The sequence below is a fragment of the Anoplolepis gracilipes genome, chromosome 17 (genome assembly GCF_047496725.1).
Source record: "Anoplolepis gracilipes chromosome 17, ASM4749672v1, whole genome shotgun sequence".
NCBI lineage: Eukaryota > Metazoa > Arthropoda > Insecta > Hymenoptera > Formicidae > Anoplolepis > Anoplolepis gracilipes.
This window is the reverse complement of record NC_132986.1, coordinates 4,887,009-4,907,875: the sequence shown is the minus strand read 5'-3', so window position 1 is coordinate 4,907,875 and position 20,867 is coordinate 4,887,009. Positions and strand designations below refer to the sequence as shown.

Here is a 20,867-nt window from a genome sequence, read left to right as displayed (position 1 = left end):
TTCAATGTTCAAAAAATAAATAAAATATGATTTTTATAATTATTGTATTATGTATTTCTTAGACTCAATGTATTGTATATTATACATTATACTGTTATACATACATAGTCGTTTTATATTTTATTATTTTTTAAACTAAAAATCTTTTACGATTTTTTATAAAAAGAAAAAAAAATAGAAACTATAATAAAAAATAATCTACATTTTTCAAGCACTAAATTAAAATTTATTGAAATGCAAAATTTAAACTAAAGTGCATACAAATAAAAATAAAATTTACTTTAAAATAATTAATTAATATTTTTTTCAAAAAATTTTCAAGAAGTCTCGGCGGACCGCAACCTTTATATTGGCGGGCCGCGTGTTTGACATGCCTGGTATACAGGGTGTCTCATAACTAATGAGCCAACGCTCGTGAGTGGGTAGAGTACATATGCTGAACGCTATATGCGGCGCGCGCTCATACGCTCAGCGTTTTTAATTAATATTTTAATAATTATTGCGAAAATCGGAAAATGATACAGGACTTTTATATTCAGTTTGACCTGCTCTATCAGCCTTAGAGAGATGGGGCGATTATTACCGGACATCTTGTACATATGTATAATATTGTTCGCAAACGTTTTTGATTAATATTTTAATAATTATTGCGAAAATCGCAAAATGACCTAATACTTTTTTGTTTAGTTCACTGTACTCTGTACTTTATCCGTTCATCGAGCGTTGGCTCGTTAGTTATGAGACACCCTGTATACACGAATTACGGGAATGCCGAAAATAAATATTGGACAAAAGTACATTGCAGATGCATGTATTTTAAGTGTCGAATGATAGTGAATAATATGATAAATGTCTTGAGTAGATCAGCGCGTATAAATATTGTGGGAAGTGTCGAATAAAAGTGTTAGATTATTATAATAACAAGTGCCGTGAATATATATCGGTAATCGATATTCAATCGAAAGTATGTATTACATCATCGCGCGTAAAGTTAATGTCAATACAAGTATCACAAGTTTTGATTTTCAGCATCTATTTTTTTCGTAATGAAATATTTGAAATATTTGAAACAATATAAATAAATGTGCATCGGTAATGTACTTGAAAAAAGTACCGTGCAATTGTCGAATTTTTAAGTATTATGATTTTCGTGAGTAATGATAATTTATTACCCAATTGACTGATCCACAATCAATTGCATATGTGATGGATCATCGATCATCGATTAATAAAAGGACTTTAAGACAAAAAAATAATGATAAAAAAAATAACGGGGCTACAACTGGTAAGTCTATATTAATTAGATATTATAATATCACAGCTTCACAAAAAAAAAAAAAAAAATGATCGAAAATTTAGTTTAATCAGAGTGGGTTTCCGACAATGGTTTTAATGGTTATATGGTTTAAATATATTATATATGTATGATTCATTCTTTGTCAAAACGGCCATCCACCTTGCACATTTCAATGTTTGAAATAAAAAATTCTATCATGGCTTAAAATTTTCGTCCACCGAGTACCGTGTTTCATCCGAATCCAGTGACTTTTGAAATTCGGATTTGAAATATAATATATTTAAACCATATAACCATTTTACAAGAAAACAGGATGTGATGGAGGAAAACGGACTTCAGATTCGAATTCAGTGACCAAAAATCCTTGTCGGAGACCCACTCTAGTTAAACTAAATTTTCGATCATTTTTTTTTGTGGAGCTGTGTATTTAATCCGTATGTGACAAGTTAGCTTAAATTAGGTACCAATCGGACGAGTTACAATTGAATAAATATTTTATGAATATGAAATGAATTAAAAAATTATTCATTATTTAAAAAATATTTATTAATAATATAATGAAAATTATTTCAAAAATATGCAATAAAAATTAACTATATTTTTGTATATATTTTTCTACACTCTGCGTTATTTATATGACAAGCGTATAAATAACTGATATACGCTGACACATTAAATGTTATGTCGTGAAAAATGTACAGAATTTATTTTTATCTTTTATGAAATGCAGATTAAATATAGAAAATTTTATTACTACATATCAAATATTAATATATGATGTGTGAAGCTGGCGTCTCACTTCATAGAAACATAAGTTTATTAATTAATAACTGTTGAAAGTTCTTTATATTTTTAATAATTTTAGAGATCTTGATAGATTAAATAAATAGTTTTGTGTATTATTAGAATATTATTTAAACAAATTAGACGAGATTTCGTCCAAGATGTCAGATGTTTAAGTACCGAGGTGAAACTCCGTTCGACAGTACTATCTATTTCGACAGTACTATCTATTGTCTTTAAATGAAATTTCGTGTTATACATGTAACAATTTAATTTGTTTAAATTCTAATAATAAAATCTAATAATAAAATATTTAATAAATATTCCAATACTTGATACGCATATAGAGAACTCTCGCTAGAAATTAAAATTGATTGCGGAATAACAGGAAATTTTATTTAAAATCGATAGAATTATCGAAATATGACTAGTGTTTCATATTGGTACTTATACGTTTAGCGTCTCGGGCGATCTAATTTGTTGAATAAATATTCTAATAATTTTTGTTTATAGAGCTCTGGAAATCGAAAGTGATTGCAGAATAACATGAAATCTTGATTAACACGAAAGTGAGGCGAAGCGTAAACTTGACCTTTTAGTTTGTCCCGAGCAATTTTTTTTATTTAATGACTAGAACTATTTATTTAATCTATCATGAACTCTAGACTACTATTACAAATATATGTTAAAACTCTCAACAAATAATGAGTTTCCACGAAGTGAAATGTCTTTACACACACTTAAAAACATAGCGAATTTCTGTGTACTAATGTTTCTCTTTCCTACGATTATTATCCATTACGTACTCAGTTTTTATTGAAAGTAATATTTCTGATATTTTTCTTTTCATTTTATGTTTATTAATAATTTATCTTAGAATCGCGAAGAAATATTTATTTTTCTTTTTAAAAATAGATTTTCAAGGGAAAGACAGATGGATATTTAGTTTTTAAACTCGATACATATGGAGCATCGACGATATAAGTTACTCGATTCTTCCTTTACATAGGTTTTCTCTTGGAACGCCATTCGTCTTTGCCACTTTTTACACTTTATCCGCTCCATTTACTTTCATGATAATCTAACGATTGATTGCACGATTTAATCTACCGGACAGTAGTTCGTATTAATTGCGCCGCACATCAGGGCTGCGCATCTGTTCCACATCATCGATCGCATTACATTATTTTAAGATTATCTTAACCCAACTTTTATATTATTTATTATGCATGTTCGTTCGATTAATGGAGCGTTCTAAAGTTTAACTTTATGCCAGCACCAGCTTTTATCCTAATCAATCTAATGTTTAAATAAAATGTTTGAACATAAGTTTTTAGTCATTAACTAATAAATGTGCGTGTACACTATATACGTAAAAATAATAGATTTTTCTCATTAGAATTTTTAAGAAGTAAATTTTAATTTAGTAATATAAAAAGAATTATCAAACGTGTTTATCAAGCTTTGATCGAGAAAGCTTATACTCTTTTCTCTCCCTCTTCCTCTTTCTTTCTCTTATTCGCACACATGCTCACGTTTTTTAAATTAACAGCTCTCGCCTTAATTCCGCGCCCGATATTTGCCAGGCGCTCTCGCAAGAGAACACAATCTCGCCCTTTCTCCCAGGATACCTTCCATTCCCACCCAATCTCCTGTTGTCCATTTTTTTTTTCAAATATTCTTATAAAGAGAGCAACAGAGAAAGGAAAAAAAAGCGAGCGAGAAAAAGCGGATAGAAGCGATGTAGAAGCGAGCCAACGGTCACGCGAGCTGACGCCGACACGACGCGCTACCGGCGCGGCGCGGCGCCAACAGCGACGTCACAGTGCGTTTTAATTGCGCCGACAGAAATTGCGTGTTACCGTGTTAACAGGCTGCTCCGCTACGAGAAATAAATTTACATTTTGTTGGTTCAGGTCGCCGACGCACGTGCGCGCGCGTATTCGTCGGTTATATCCGTGTGTCTTTCCCGCTCGACCCTTCGTGTCCTTCTTGCTCAACAGCCTGCACCCGGTGGCTGCACACACTCTCCTCCCCTTTCCTCTGTCAGAGCTCACGGAGTCACTCTACCATCGGGTTGACGTCCACTCGTTGATTTAACGCGTGTATAGTGCCTGACGCCCGTCGTCGGCGCACGCTTCAGCACCGTTTTCCTCAGCTAACTCCGATTTCCATTGATCGCGAATAGTGCGATATGTCAATCACGATTAGGCACATTCGCGAAACCGTGCCAATGAAAGAGATATATTTCGATATTTCTGTCAATTTGTTCCAGTCAATATTTTCAAGAAAATATTTTTGAAAATGTATTTTTGATTTAAAATATGTAATGCGAAAAAGGTATATAGATTATTAATTATTGGAAATCCTATACCATATATTTGATGAAATTATAAATTATTCTATTCGTGTGTTCCGCGCTTTCGCTGCGTAAATATTTAATTCTGGTTTAAAATTATTTTACTTCATGCACTATGGATTTATCAAAATTAGTATCACTAGAGTAGGTCGAAATGTTCTGTAAACTGCGCCTCAAATATCTCATAATAGCACTGAAAGTGGAATAACGACGAAAATATTAGCCTTTATGTCTAGAACGTGATGTATGTAAGCGCGGTGTGCGTGCGCGCAGCATGTAACTATGTTCTTGGGGCACTTCCTACTGATCATTTAACGAGTTGAATATTCAACTACAAGCGTACTACCGTGTACTAGAGCGAGCACGTAAGCAGAGAAATGATGGGCGGGCGTATCTTGATCGTGATAATTCTCAAGTAATTGCCGCTAGGATAATAATTAACACTGAAAACATAAGATGTATTTCGCACCTGTATATCGTGCCATCCATTAACAATTACCTTTTTGGTACTCTCTCGCTAGTATTATCTTTTAGGTAAACTATATTTCACAATCTTTTTACAATTATTGCTGTATTTTTCAAATTTTTCTAAACTTATGTAATATTGTTATATATAAATATGTTTAAATTGATTTATCATACTATTGTATGTGTATCTATAGATTATATTGATTCGAGCTTTTTATAATATTTAATGAAAAATTAAATAAAATATTAAGTCAAATATTTTTTTTGTTGTTTTTAGCTTATGGTAATTTGGGGAGCATTCTCAGCGAACAGGGTCGAATAGCCGAAGCGGAGGAAGCGTTCGTCCAAGCTCTTCGATATCGACCGAATATGGCAGACGTGCACTACAACCTGTAAGTGTCACATTCTAATTCTCTCAGTCATATTCTTTATATATCGATGCGTGTTATATATGAAAAGCCCGGCAAAAACGAGAATAATAAACTAAAAGGAATAATGGATAATTCAAGCTTTAAACGATTTTTCGAAGCTTTCGAGAAAAACTTGCTAGAGAAAAAATATTTGTTTACATTCTCTCTGTGTAAATCTTTAAAATATCGTCAAATACATACTTCTAATCGCGAAATTTTACGAAGTCTCTTATTATTCAAAAATTAAAGATTAAAGTCATTATTTTTAACATACCGATTTGCCATTCTTCTTTCTTTAGAGATTTTACCTATTAAGGATTTGTTAAAAATAATACTTGCAAACCTTTTTAAACATCAATAATCGTTTGAACTTAGTCCGCTATCGGTAAAATGCGATTGCTGCTAAGAGGATTACAGGCGATCCCCATATTTGACTTATTAATTTTTCCTTGATTTCTTTTTCTATCTATCGCGATACCGAATATATTTGTTCGCGCTTTGTAAGTCGGTCCTCAGAAAAGGAAGAGCCCGGTAGGAAACTCTGTTTACTACTATAGCCGTAGAGGAACGGCCACGAGCTTCTTAAGCACGTAATATTGGTCAGCGTATTCTCCTCCCGATCTCTCTCCACAACGCATCAACGACTTCGTATAGAGCTTACCAAGCACAGTCCTAAGAGAGTAGCTGAAAGTCCCTAGGGTCCTTCGGTTGGCGTTCATCATCTTTCGATGCTCTACCTACTAAAGGTGGGAAAGGACACGGAAGCCTGTCAAGCCGTTGAGTCGATAAGCCTGCCTATCCTGGGCATCCCTCTGCGCGCTTCTGATAAGCTGACTACGTAGCACGTACTACGCGCCACGTACTTGCCCCATTATGTACTCACCATAGACGTCTTAGTACGAAACTCCTGCCGATTGAATTGAACGATCGATAGAAGGTGATGTATTAATTGATAGCAAAATTAGTTATCAGAAACAAAATAATTTCAGGTCACGAAATAATTTCAAAATAATTATATCTCGATATATAAGCATTAATTTTAGAATTCATGTATGTGGAAATTAGATAAAGATTTCTTCAGATTATTCAGTGTAAAGAATAATATATCGATCGAGAAAGCCAAGTTAATGCTGTTGAATGAAATAATTTTAGAACGGAATAAATATAGCATAATAAATTAATTAACATGACAAAAATGCTTTTGAGATATATTTAAAATAAAAACAATATATTACAAATATTTGACGTAATAATAACAAAATAAAAAGCAAATTCTGAAACAAAATAGATGTAATATAAAATGAGATTTTAAAAATAGAAATGTTTTAAATATGTTTAACCTAAAGAAGGTGCATAATTATTAATTAAATTTTAATACTAAAACATGCTAGCATGTTTAAGTTAAAAAACTATTGCTTTTACTATTATTAATTATTGTAATTGTTAGATATTAATTATTCAAATTATTTATTAATATCAAATTATTTAATTGGTATAAGAATATTAATTAATACCGATATTTATATAAATTAATAATAAATCTAGTATTTTAAGTCATCCAAATGAGTAAAAAGGGGAAAACAGAACTAGGCCAATGTGTGGAACAAAAAATTCCAAATACATTATTCAAACAAATCTGACAGCCGGTGTTGCAGATATAAAAAAAATCTTAAAAAAACAACAATTTGAAATTCTAATAATACCAGCATTGCATTCGCGACTTACGACTATTTTTAAAGCATTACGATGCACCGTTTCTTGAAATAGTGAATAGATTTAATTTCAGCAGTAAATTTTGTATAACATATGATATTTTATCTATGTTTTTTTTTACTTTTTATTTTTGGGATATGATCCATAAAATATATCTCGTATTATATTTTTGAGGTTTGGTAAAAAAATTTAAGAGGATTAGCTCTCTAATAACACTTGCATTATTTTAATTTTTATTCTAGTACAATTATTTTAACTTGGACAAGTTAAAAACATTTACGGAATATTCACGTGTGTGTGAAATCGTATTTACTTCGTTAAGTAATTACTATACACACGATTTCAACATGCTGAACTAGCGTACACTGCGGCTACAAGCGGTTACAAGCAAATTCCAGTGAAACCGCTCGTCCGTTCAGATAAGCCACACCCGACGTTTGTCCCTTTTCGTGGCACTGACGGTAATACCCTCAGGATCAGCTTTTGGAGTGAAATGAAGCGCGATGTAATTACCTATCACTAAATCCTTAAAAAATTTGCTAGTGTCATCAAAATTTCGGACATAATACGCGTCATACTATTGATTTGCGACTATACAGGATGTCCTATTTTAATGGGGTGTCCACCCCAAATATCTCTCTTATTTTTGATTTTAGAGAAAAATGGTTCAGACATGCGTTGTATGGTTTCGAGGGGGCCATAAGATGGTACCACTGGTTTGATCTTGAAAAGTCATTTGAAGGTCACGTGAAGGTCATCTTTAATTTCTTAATTGGAACCTACTATTTTTCATTACATATTCTTGTAGCTTCCCTCAAAAGCTTTCCAAAACACTATAATAAAATATTTTTTCATTAAATACTTTTCGAGTTATAAGGCTTCAAAGTTGCAATATTTTGACATAAAATACACGATATCTCGTAAAATATTCATTTCTCGATTATCTTACTCTAATACTTTTATGCACAGAATAATGAGACGAATTAAATGGTGTAAAGAAAACATATAGTTATCTTTAAGAAAAAATCTGAATTTGCACAACTAGCAGTTACACATTTTTACTTTAACATAATTATGTGTTTTAATTACGCCAATTGATTTGTCTTATTATTCTGTGCATAAAAGTATTAAAGTAAGATAATCGAAAAATGAATATTTTACAAGATATCTTGTATTTTAAGTCAAAATACTGCAACTTTCAAGTCTTATAACTCGAAAAGTGTTTAATGAAAAAACATTTGATTAAAGTATCTTGGAAAACTCTCGGGATAAGCTACAAGAATATGCAAGAATATATAGGGTGTTTCATTAAAAAAAATTGAGGTGACCTTCACGTGAACTTCAAATGACTCTTCAAGGTCAAACCAATGGTACCATCTTATGGCCCCCTCGAAACCATACAACACATGTCTAAACTATTTTTCTCTAAAATCAAAAATAAGAGAGATATTTGGGTGGACACTTAAAATAGGACACGCTGTATATTAAAAATCAAGTTAATGTAAAAGACCGTGTAATTCGAGAAGAAGACTTACAGAAGGCACTTTGCCATGTTATTGAAAGTAAAATTACAATCGTAAATATATGTCCCTCGTTACGTGAATTTTTTCCAACTTATACGTCGACCTATTCATGATCGAGCTCTCAAAAAAATGAGTTGGTTCATCACTTTTCAATTATTATCCCTTCCGATGATATACGGCGCGCAATTATCACCCGACGTACGTTATCGATACGAATCAATAGCCCGGGAAATTTCCGTTTAGGTCTCTCCGTCATCATCCTCGAAAGAAAAAGACGGTTAATAAGAAAGCGACGTATATCGCTCTCATGCTCTTCGCGTTCCCGCGTTTCTCCCCCTGGTCGTTTTACTTTCTTCCGCGGAAATTTACGAGCAGATCAGATATATCGCAGGATATTACAGCCTGGATGCTATAAAGGAAATATAAAGTCCACTTCGTGCTTCATGATTTTCTCTGATATATTAAATCTTCCCTTTTACTTATTGTTCACATATATATATATATATATATATGTATATAATATATATTATATAATACTATATTGCCATTCGCCTTCGTTCCAAACTGTAGAGTTTGATTTCTCCTTGCTTTCGCGTATCGAAGAAAACCTCCGACCGACCGGATAAACCGTACTTCCGTCAACGTCGATCTCAGTTCCGGCGATAGATCGATTTTTGCGACATGCTCGACATCGACGAGCGCGCTTGTTCACGTCGCGGCGACGAGATAGCGACGGACGATTTTGCGCCTACCGTGCGTCTCTCCTCTACCTAGGTCAACTTAAGAAGACTGATGACAGACCTTCCCCCTCCCCCCGTCCCCGTCCCGAGTAGCGACGACGGATGTTGATTTATTAAAATCCCGGCGTGATCGTAAGTCATCCATCAGCGGCTGCCGGTGAATGGAAAATTGATTAGTCTTCGCCACGTGTTAAGAAAACCGTGAGGGAGCAAAAAGCTTTCCCCGAGCGGGTATCCGAAGAATACATTGTAATTATGTATTACTCTGTTACTCTTGTCGGTAGGCGATACTTAATTAGCCATCCCCCTCTCTGAGTTTCCATTGTTATCACAACGTGGTGGTATGATGATGCGGAGATTGGGCACACGAAAAACGAATAAAAAAACGGAATCTGCACAGAACAGCAGGCAAATAAGATGAGCAAGATAATTAGTAATTGTAACTAAACCGCAATTTTTCTTAATCTCGTGCAAATATGTAATACAATTTATCTACCGACCCTTTACTGCGGCACAAATTGTTTTTCTTATAATTAGGCGCTCGGTTTTTAAATCGTAAAATAGATAAGAAACGTTTAATACAGATGATGTTAAGCAGCAAAAACTTGTCACAGAAAGTAATTAACTATCCAAATTTTGTAGTTATCGTAGCAATAATTATGACAATAATTCCGCATAGCAATCATCTAAGATGCTCTCTGCCGCTAAAATGGCTAACCAAATTAGCTCACGACGCGCTTTGCTGCGAAACGGGAAGTTGATTCCCGGCGGTCGTTCAGCGGAAAATGGAATCGGTTGATTCGAGGTGGGAATTGACACCGCGTCAAAGGGCTCTCTCTCTGTCTCCTCTCTTTCTCTCTCTCTCTCTCTCTCTCCCGTCCTCCCTCTTTCTCTCTCTCTCTCTCTCTCTCTCTCTCTCTCTCTCTCTCTCTCTCTCTCGATGCTTAATTGTCGTCGTCGCGACGCTTGGGGCGCCTCGTCGTCGTACCAGGTAGGCATGCGCCGTTATACGGTGCATTGACGTGCAAAATGGTACGAGGATGCGGATGCAGAGAGAGAGAGAGAGAGAGAGAGAGAGAGAGAGAGAGAGAGGCGGAGCCGCGTCAAAGACCCGTTGAATGCGTCATCGCGCAGACAGGTGAGGAGGCTTTCTGTACGTATCGCACGACGGATGACAAATTGTTGCGAGCAAAGGAGAAAACGGACCTCGGAGATATAAAATCTCGCAAACCCGCATCCGAAGATGAATTTTGAAATTAATTCAACTAATTATTTTAATCAAAATTGCGAGTCAAAGACGCGCTAAAAGAGCTTGCTAATTGCGTTCCGCTGCACTGATGGAGACAATAAACACTGTTAACGGAACATTCCGCGGTACATTCCTCATAACGCGAGTGGAATCAAGTTTGTTTTTCGATACCGTGATCGCAATAGGGAGTTTGCATGATTTTGAAAAACAATTGCATTTTATAATTTATATATAGTTTTAAATGTAATTATTTTTTTTGCAATTTTTTAATGCAAATTAAGCGAGAAAATCAATAATAAAAATTACATTATTTGAAATTATCGAATACGATCTAGAAACGACCAAGTGCTCCCGAACGCGATGTGACGTCACAGTACAATATCTGCATTCGGGGAGACGCTAATAGCGCTAAATAGCGTGAAATAGCGTCTCCCCAAACCTAACCAATATATACAGTGACAACACACTATTTTTATTTATTAAAATATTCAGTTATTATGAAAATGGGCAAAGGTATAACACGTACAAAACCTGTTTTGTATCTCTATGTAAAAGTACAACAATTAAAACACCCAATAAATTGTTTTTCTTTGTATCTCGAGATCAAGAATAACTGAATATCGCAATACAGAATACAAAAAACAAACGTTTGAAACTATTGCACTGTAACGTCACACACTCCAACCAATCAAAATTGTTTTCTCACAATTTAAATTTTATTAAATTTTAATTTAATTTTTTTATACCTTTCTATGATTTAAAATTTTCTTATAAATAAATTTATAATAATATATATTTACATTACATATATAAAAAAATGTATTTTTTTAAATGCAAACTCCCTATTGGACCGCGCAGCAATAGTATAAATCATATACATATATGCACGAATATCATTAATTACATATATTATATTATCTTGATTTTTAGAAGCAAAATAATTTATAAAAGAACTTATTTTAGAATATAGCTATTTTACCGTAACATGTTTTTTTTTACGCTTAAGAGAATAATTGAAAATTTTACGTTATACAGAAATAATTACGTATTATACTGTCTAAAATGTCTATGGCTGATTAATTACTAACTTATATCACAATTTTGCACAGCGACTCGATTGTTCCGCAAATTTGCTCTACCGTCCAAAAATGTACGGTGGAATAGCGCGACACAAAGCGAATATTATAAATTCACGATCATAAGAGGAGTGTCATGTTGGGATGGAATTTGCAGGTCTGTGGATAAAGCTCAGCGATGATATTCGCTGTCACGAAACATGAACGCGTGTGTCCTCGAACATATTCTGTTCATCGCTCGCACGCAGCTACAATAGATCAATAATTATCATTTTGTTTAGTCACCGTAATATTGTGATGTTGCAAAGTGGATTTATATCGCAATTTCCAAATTCTCATTAGATGTAAACCCATTTATCGGAAATAAGCAATATGAAATTGGGATGTGTCATTTAGCTGCCTAGCGAGACCATACGCATTAAACCTCTTTGCACATACCGCTGCACTGTAATGCAGCTGATACATAGCAGAGTCGGTGTATCATCTCGATAATGGACCGATTTCTAGGTTAGACCACAATGCAAGTATGCAAAATTAAAAAAGAGGGTCATATCGATTCGACGAATTTCGACGCTCCAATTTGGAAAATAGAACAGAGTGTACATGTTAAATAACTGCTATTATTAATCGCTTTAATGCTCTATAAAATTTATTGTTTGCATAAGGAATTATGTGAACATTAAAAATAATAATAATAACTTATACATTTTGCAAATGTGTTAACGTTGCAGTTTTTCTATATTAAATGAGAAGAAAATAATATTCTTGCTGAAAAAATAATTAAAATACACGTTCTTTTATATCATTGTAAAATATATATCATAATTTCTAATCGTGTCAAAAATATTAAAATGTATCAAATCGAAATCCAACAAAATTTTAAACGATATATCAGAATCTTTTTGTCAGATGTTCGATTTTAGAAGCAATGCAGTGTATACGTGTATATGTAGAATAATCCGGATTATCATCAGATCGACTTGTATCGAGAACATTGTAGGCAGATTTTAAAGTCCTTTGACTGATCAAAATACCATTATGCAACAGGTCTTATTATAAGCAAAGCTTTCTTTTAAATTGAAGTTGTCATTATGTTAAGAAAATCAATAAGGATCTTCAATATTTTTAAGCCAATAATCAGAAACATTATTTGCTCAGATAATAATTTGTTATCAAAAATTTGCTTCATTTTGAGCTGAATCGATGGTTGTTTAAAAAATTTATTGTTCAAATTTGATAAGAATTTTATACATGTAGAATTTAACTGTCTGTACATGCAGTCAGAAGTAAAAATGTATTATTATTGTCTACAATTCAAAATTTCAGATTTCTGTGTCTTAAAGAAAATCAAATAATCGTGGCCACATTCTTGGAATAGATCTTACGATCTTTATTGTTTTTTTTTCTTTTTTGAGAACGATTTTTTCTAGCAAATCCTTTGTAAATTATCTTGTTGTCTTTCTAATCAATAAATATATTGGTCTTTTTAACATATTGTTCGAGTTAGTTTGAAACACGATTGCTAAATAAAATAAAACGACGATTGTTAAGATTACGTTGTAATGCAAAGATCGCGATTTGTCAGGGAATGTAATGCAAGGCGAAGCGTAAAAGTTGAAGAGGATTTGGTTAACGGAATACTATTTAGTTGACGTAAAACTAAGTCGTTGGGCGAACTGCAAGACGACGATAGGTAAACGCGAGGGTGCGGAAGACGGGTCCAGCGAATTGAATGGGAAATTGATGGGCTTCGTCCTTGTCGGTCATGTACGAGACCGCGCGCGTATCCGCCGTAGACCTCCTGGAATCTGTTGTCCTGTTGATGTATACAGGATGTAGGCACCTGCAACCGACCATTCGCACCATCTCCTCTCGTCCTTCTCCACCTCCTTCGCTCGTCCATTTCAACGGTTCTCGTCCTTGTTACTACGTACATTCCTCAGCCCTGTAAAGGCTGATTCGCGCTTTTTGATAGAAATGTATCAATAGAATTTACACTGACCGATATACAAATCACTTGCAGCACGAAGTATTATGACGACGTAATAGCATTAAAAACAACGGCAGAAACTTCTTTTTGCCGATATTGATATAAACATCACGACAAAACAATCTTTAATAAAAATATAATGCTAGAATTTATAGCAACTATGAACTGTCAACAGTGTAAGTTATGTATAAACCGTTATCGCGGATTATATATTCCGTTTAAGTTAGACAATATCACTTCAATTTGTAGATAATTAGAAGATAATTTTATTAAATAATAATTTTATTAATATTTTTATTAAAGGAATTTATTAACAATTTGGAACCTAAACATATTAGATAGTTTATGCAATCGCACGTTTATTGTTTATTTTTATTAAAAAATAGCTTGACAATGTGAACCAACATTGACACAAAATATAATACCGTTAATCCGTATCATGAACTCTGACATTAGATTCTCATTAGTAGGAATGACTTGTCGCTAAGCGTGAATCGGCCTTAAGTCATCAACGCCCGTATCCGACACGGTGTTTGTCCGCGCCGGCCGCTTGAATATGTATCGTCTGGACGGAGCTTTGATTGTGCATCCTCGCTCGAATTTGCATACGGGCCAGAGTCCGAGCCGGCTCTTGAGAAGATGCAACAGCGTGCGTGAAGGCGAGCGTCGTTCATTTGTGCGGTCGGCACTCACGGATACACGTTTCTCTCCTCCATCATGAGCTTTTCGCGAGTTACGATCTTTACCACGTGCTTAATCGTAACGAGGGGAATTTAATGCGCCTCTTGTGCGAGATGGGAATCAAGTTGCGAGAGAGACGAGCTGTTTATTCAAATATGCGAAATATTATCAGTTTACTGGGCAGAGTAGGGATGTTTGCCTCCCTTATTTGACTGTCAAAGAAAGCATTGTCGTTGGAAATGTACAAAAGAATCTGCGATCTTATTCGCTGAAAAATGAATGCTTATTTCAATCTGACTATATCAAGGAAGGGATAGCTGATGAAAATATAAAAGAATTGGCGATTTTATAGTTGTTGGCAAAAAATTGGTATAGAATATTCTATTCACGCGCAATTTTACTGTAAATATTAATGATCTCTGGTCTTTTCATTATCAACGTTGGATATTAAAAATCACATTACTGCTACAAAAAGCGCGAAAACATTGTCATGCCTTCTATTTTCAATTATAGAAAAATTTTTAAGGAAGATAAAAAAAAAAGTTTCGAATTTTTGTGCGTTTAACAGAAGGTAAAGTGTAGCGATTGTGTGAACTCTTGTTACATCTCTGCGTCTCTTAATTAACGTTTCTGTCGCGCCGTTGTTAGCTCTTAACGTGACCACTGTAAAGCGTAAGCTCATTAAATACATCGAAAGACACAAACTCACCCTCGTACGTTGTACGGAAAATGTCGAGGCCGAGATGCACCGTGCACTCTTGTCTCCGCCCTTGGGATGCACGCGAGACCATGTCTTTTACCGCTCTGAACTACCTGCCTAAACTTTAACCGCTCGTGCCGGCGGTTGGTACAGAGGTATTATCTCAGGCTCTCCCGTCTGTGTTATCAGATACCAGCTCGTTGGTGGTACCGCCGCCTCGTAAACCCGACTATCCTCGTCTTTCCATCGTTGGTTGCATCAGAGCGCGAAAGAAGGACCATCAGGGGGAGCTTACTCGAACAAAAATTTAAAATGTCAAAGGAAATTGAAAAGATTTAAGAAACGATTAGGCGATTTTATCGCCGAGTCGTGGACGCCTTTTTTTAAGACATTTGTTGTGATTTTTAGTTGTTATTTTTCGGGCAAATCTAATGATGTCGATTTTAGTGTTCTCTTCTCCATCATATGAAGTTTAGCTGACAATGAGATGACTGCATGGTTAACTTAAAGCGGGTTTCAAGCTTTTCGGGGTGACATTTTCTTGCGGATTATAGAGCAGCGTGGCGGTTTTATCCGTGCATTTATGTTTGTCGGTCATAAAGCCCGACTGAATACGCAAATACAAGCAAAACCCATTTACCCGTCAGTTCTCCGACTCTGTATCGCTGAATAAGATGAAGAGACGTGTATTAGAGACACATCAAAGTCGCATAAACTTACTGCCACGCGGGCAATTATCGCGCGCCAGACATATCGCATACTAGCGACAGTTATGCGCGAATATCAAGTTCCGCGTCGTGTTAGGAATCCTGCGGTGAAGCGATGTTCGAGGCTTCGTGACTGAAGAAAACGCTCAGAACTGTCCGGAATATCGATGAGCTCGGAATATATCGTGGAGAAAGGACAGATTGAAGAAATTCTTACTATACACGTAGCACATAGCAAGCTGAATAAATCTTGAGTAAATATCATTCGAAAACTATATAAGAAAGAAAGAAGAATGAAAATTTCCATATATAATATTACAAAAAATGATTTGATGTCGCTAATATATTATTAATTAATACAGCAAGTATATAAGACTCGACTTACTTATGAAATAAATAAATTAATCTTTACTTCTCTCGCAGTCAAAAGTAAAACATGAATCACGTTGAAAAAAATATTTGAAGATAAAAAAATTTACAGCATCGCAAAATATTTCCATGCATATATGTAGGCACATACGTACCAAGTTCATATAGATTTTCAGAATTTCTTCAGTTCCATCGGATCAGAAGGCCGTCAAAATCGCGAACAGAAAGGCTCGCCTGTTAGTACAAATTGAGAGAAAACGCGTATCTTTGGAAAGGCGGCCGCGTTCCGATATCTTTGATCAGGAAAGTTCTGTAGTTCTGTCGGCTTTATTGACTTCGAAACGGGCAGGATCGTCGGAGCAAACCGGGCGATTTTTCTTCGTGACTGCAACGCGGAAGAGCACATAGCCGTAGGACGTAGTTCTCGTTGCGTCTTTGACCGATTAAGCGACCGCTGAGGTCACTCGGCGTTTCAACTTTGGAACAAGTATTGACGTCAAGAGATCGGTGAACGGTACGGGATAAGAAGACATCGTCGAAAGAGCCCTTCTCTTCCAGGGATCTCGAGTTCGACCGCAGAAACGAAAGCTACTTCCGAGAGCGTCCAGGAGGATCAGGAAACAATGTAAGTTGCGAATCGATGAAGCGGATTATCGATCGGACGTGGGACGAGTACAATGGAATTTCCTGGAGACACATTTTTGGCCACGGTATACGGACGAACACGATTGATTAACGCTAAACAAGATGGACAGGATAAACAACACTACTCGGGTAATGCAAACATCATCTATTATACGAGTTGTGACATGTTCTGAACGAAATTTTCATTTATTATTAATATTACTAAAGGAACAATCAATCGTGTCACATTGAATCGCCGTAGTTTTTATTATAATACGATATTGATTTGAATTTTTATCATCTATGAAAAATGGCGAAATGGATCGCAAGTCAAGAATCAGAGAAATATTCCAGGAGGTCGACAAACTTACCCGTTCCATGAATCATCGCGTAGTTCGTTCGTGATAGTTTGATACATTAATCCGTTAAGTTGGAGAATTTATCGAGCTGAAACTTGGTTTAATCTCGGTCCAATGTAAACGCAAGACACTCGCGCCATGCTCACTGTAATATACACCGAGACGGATATACCGTTAGAGGCGAGAAAGACACAAGCAGAGTTGTGTGAGCTATAGTAAAAGCGGAACCAAAGGATGAGAGAAAAAAGAGCGAGAGAGAGAGAGAGAGAGAGAGAGAGAGAGAGAGAGAGAGAGAGAGAGAAGAAACAAACAAGAAGAGATCGTTCAGAAACCTTAAAAGCGACAAGACATAAACTATCATGGAGTTATCTTCATCTACCATCTTGAAGTGGAACTGCAGGTTCGTCAGGGTAAACCGAGCTCATGAATTAATTAGCCAGCAAACGACAGCACGCTCGTCGTCATCGTAGTAAGGGCTACTTCAGGACAGAAAAGGGTCGAGACTCTCGTACTTGGTGGGTACATACACGAGTACAGACATTGGCTTGAGAGGATGAAATTGAAAGTGTAATAAAGGTTCTTTATAACGATGCCAGAAAAAGACGTAATTTTTTACTGTGACACGAATTAATAAGTTTTAAACGATTTATCAAATAATTACATTCTACATAATATTTACTAATAAATTACTAATAATGAACCGGTAACTACGAGGACAGAGAATTAATATAACTAACGCTTTAAACTTTTTAGCAATCACAATTTTGCGATATTTTACGATTATTCAAAAATGATTAAAAACTTTTTCAAAGTTTTTTTACTTTATGCCAACATCGCACCATCTTTATTCATATCCTTTAATTAGCATTTTATTGTAAAAAGAACGCTATCAAAGCAAGATAATTAACAAATAAGAAGATTTAACAAATTCATACGGACGTTACGCAAACAAAATGATGTCGCGAAAAAGGCGCTGAATTTTTGACAATAATGTAGAGCGATAACAACGTCGAGCTTCGGGATAACGGAGCAAGACAGCAGGAGTGGATAAAGAGAGACGGAAGGCGTATAAAGTACGACGCCGGCAGGCATGTGAATTCGCAAACACGGGGATGGTGAAAAGGGGGGAAGAATAACGCGGAGGCAGCACTTATTGGAACTCCGACATCCCTCAGGATCGACTGAGCAGTGAATAATACAGAACGATACATATCCACTGTTTCTCAGTCGTACTGATAGTATCCGATCCCTCGGCGCTACCTCGAATGCAGAAAGAGAGAGAGAGAGAGAGAGAGAGAGAGGAGGAAGATACATAAAAATAAATCTAAAAGTAAGAGTAAAGGAGTTGAAGAAGAAGAGGTGATAGTCCAGATGTGAGAGGGCTGGCGCACGCGTGAGAGTGAGAGATGACGGTGCCGCGCGTGTAAAGACCTCCTGCCAGATCCCAGCACGAAACTTTTCGAGAGTTCGTCTGATGGCACTCCGGGGAATCACGCACGCACGAAACGATCCCTCGCGGAGATCCTCATAATATTTCTCGAAACCCTTCAAAATTCCGGAGAGAAGATTCTCCCCGCGTCCACGTGCGCGTTCTTTTGTATAACGAATTTTTCCAACAGCGACGAGATTTACGACGAGACGCCGTGCGACGAGTCCATCATCTTCTTCGATTCCTGAAATTGGATAATCAAAAGAGAATCAATTGTTACCGTTACGATTTGCAGATTCAATGAAAATTTCTGACGCGACACAAGTGATTAATACCTCTGTTGAGGCTTGTTATACATATAATGATAAATTTTAAAAGATTTACTAGAGAAAGATATTTTACGATTTATAAAATCTTTTTTTTCCTTCGAAATTTTCTGATTTTTTTCGGAATGTAAGGACATGCTTAATATTGTATAATATTTATAGAAGGAACATTTTTAAATATATTTATAATACATATATTAACAAATAACTATCATAAAACAGCTGGTCGCTTTCTTGCCATGAAAATGATCGATTTTTCCATAAGCTCTGATTTTATTAACACTGTCGAAAAACGCAAATTGCCTTTTTCTGCTGGTGAAAAAGCAAGGTTTTCAAGATAGGGTGAGATCGTCGATATCGAACAGGCAAATGCACCAACGGAAAATGAAATTGCGCGAGATAGAACTTAATGCATTCCCCAATACTCGCCAGCAATTTATTCGACTCGCGACCAAAATAATGCCCCACACGGCAAACATTCGTGACAATTTCAATGAATATGTCTCGTTATGTCGTCCACGTTATACGCAGTTGCTCCTGCGAGCCAATGGATCGATCCGCTGACCGAGTAATAGGTATATATCAAGTGACGCGTGTCTCTCTTATCGGATATATAGGTGACCTTGCTGGTCGGTCTCTCTTTCTCTCCTTGACATAATCAACGCTGACCGAGGTATCCGCTTTTCCCATGTACTCTGTTAATATCTCTCTGTTATCTTCTCTCGGCTATCTGCAACCTAGAGAACGCGTCTGTAATTTCCTTTTACTCGCTAAATTGCGCAATCCTGCGTGCGTTGTTGGTGAAAGATCCGTACATTTACGCCCGATCAAACGAGTTGTTCGCGTTGTCTGTTGATCAAGCATACGAGTCTACAAACAGTACATTTGATAAATTTAAGTAAATAGATGTTACCATTTAACAGATTAAATAATATTGTAATATTATATCTTTTTTCACGTGATATAAATTTTGTGTTAAATTTTACAGTTTGTGTGAGTCTGGCATTGCGCAACACGATCGGATTAATCCTTTACAATACGGTAACGATATTGTTTCAGTATTTCAACGCATATTCTAATTATATTATACGTAGAGTACGGCCTATATGACTATGGTATTCGCGATAAACCGTAACGAATCACCCAATATGAGAGAGCGGAACGCGTTTTGCAATTGCCCAGGTCGTTTGATCGCGCGCAATCGCGGTCGTTGGCAGCAGATACATTCGATTAAAGTATGATTATAATTCCCGGCTGCCCTCTAAATATCGACCTTCGGACGTATGTATCTTTTGTGTTCCCTGTGGATCGACGATGAGGCATCGCGTATGGCCAGTCTCACACGTACGGAATATTCGCGCCTCCCGTCCGTCGTTACGGCGTTCAATAATGTACGCAATGGCTATGCAGCCGTTACCGTAGTGCATCCCCCTTTTCCTCTCTTCGCGTATCCCCTCTCTTTCTATTTCCACATTTCTCCTCTCTTTCGTTCATTTCGCTATTACGTTGTCTCTCCGCTAGTTTCCTCCTGTCCGGTTTTACCAATCATGTATCACTTATATACCAGATGTCTGAAAATTACAGATTATTTGGTTAATTTCGAATCGACTAATAAAGAGAAATAAAAAGAAAATTAATACTCTGAATTGAAGTTAGAAATTGTGGAAAAAATAATGGAATTTTCGCAATCTAACTCCTGTCGAGAGATAGAAATATATTGTAAATATATGTGGTAGAAAAAATGATAGAAGTACATTATTAAATATATATATATATATATATATACATGTAAAGTAATTATTTTGTAACGGGACAATTCCACAAGCATCTCTTTCAAATGATTATAACAACCATGTACTCTATTTTAATCTACTTATAAACCGTACACCGTGTAGATTTATTCACCAAGCTATTCGCATTTGCGAAACCGTTTGCATCTGTCTTTCACGTCCTCCCACATCCCCCGTGCGCATTCACCGCATTACACTGTCCACCCCCGCATCCCACCATCGCGATCAATCTCTTCTTGCACCCGCATATAATCCTCACCCTCCCCCTCCCCTC

General features: G+C 35.8%; 1 protein-coding gene across 4 annotated transcripts in view; it reads left to right on the top strand.

Moving 5' to 3' along the window:
- The window catches only part of Tmtc2 (Transmembrane O-mannosyltransferase targeting cadherins 2), a 291,042-nt gene that overhangs the window by 207,293 nt on the left and 62,882 nt on the right, over positions 1–20,867 (top strand). For all 4 annotated transcript variants that reach the window (XM_072909084.1, XM_072909086.1, XM_072909087.1 and 1 more), the window contains one exon: positions 5,185–5,299. In XM_072909084.1, coding sequence (XP_072765185.1) covers positions 5,185–5,299 — 115 coding nt within the window. The remainder of the gene's footprint in view (positions 1–5,184; positions 5,300–20,867) is intronic.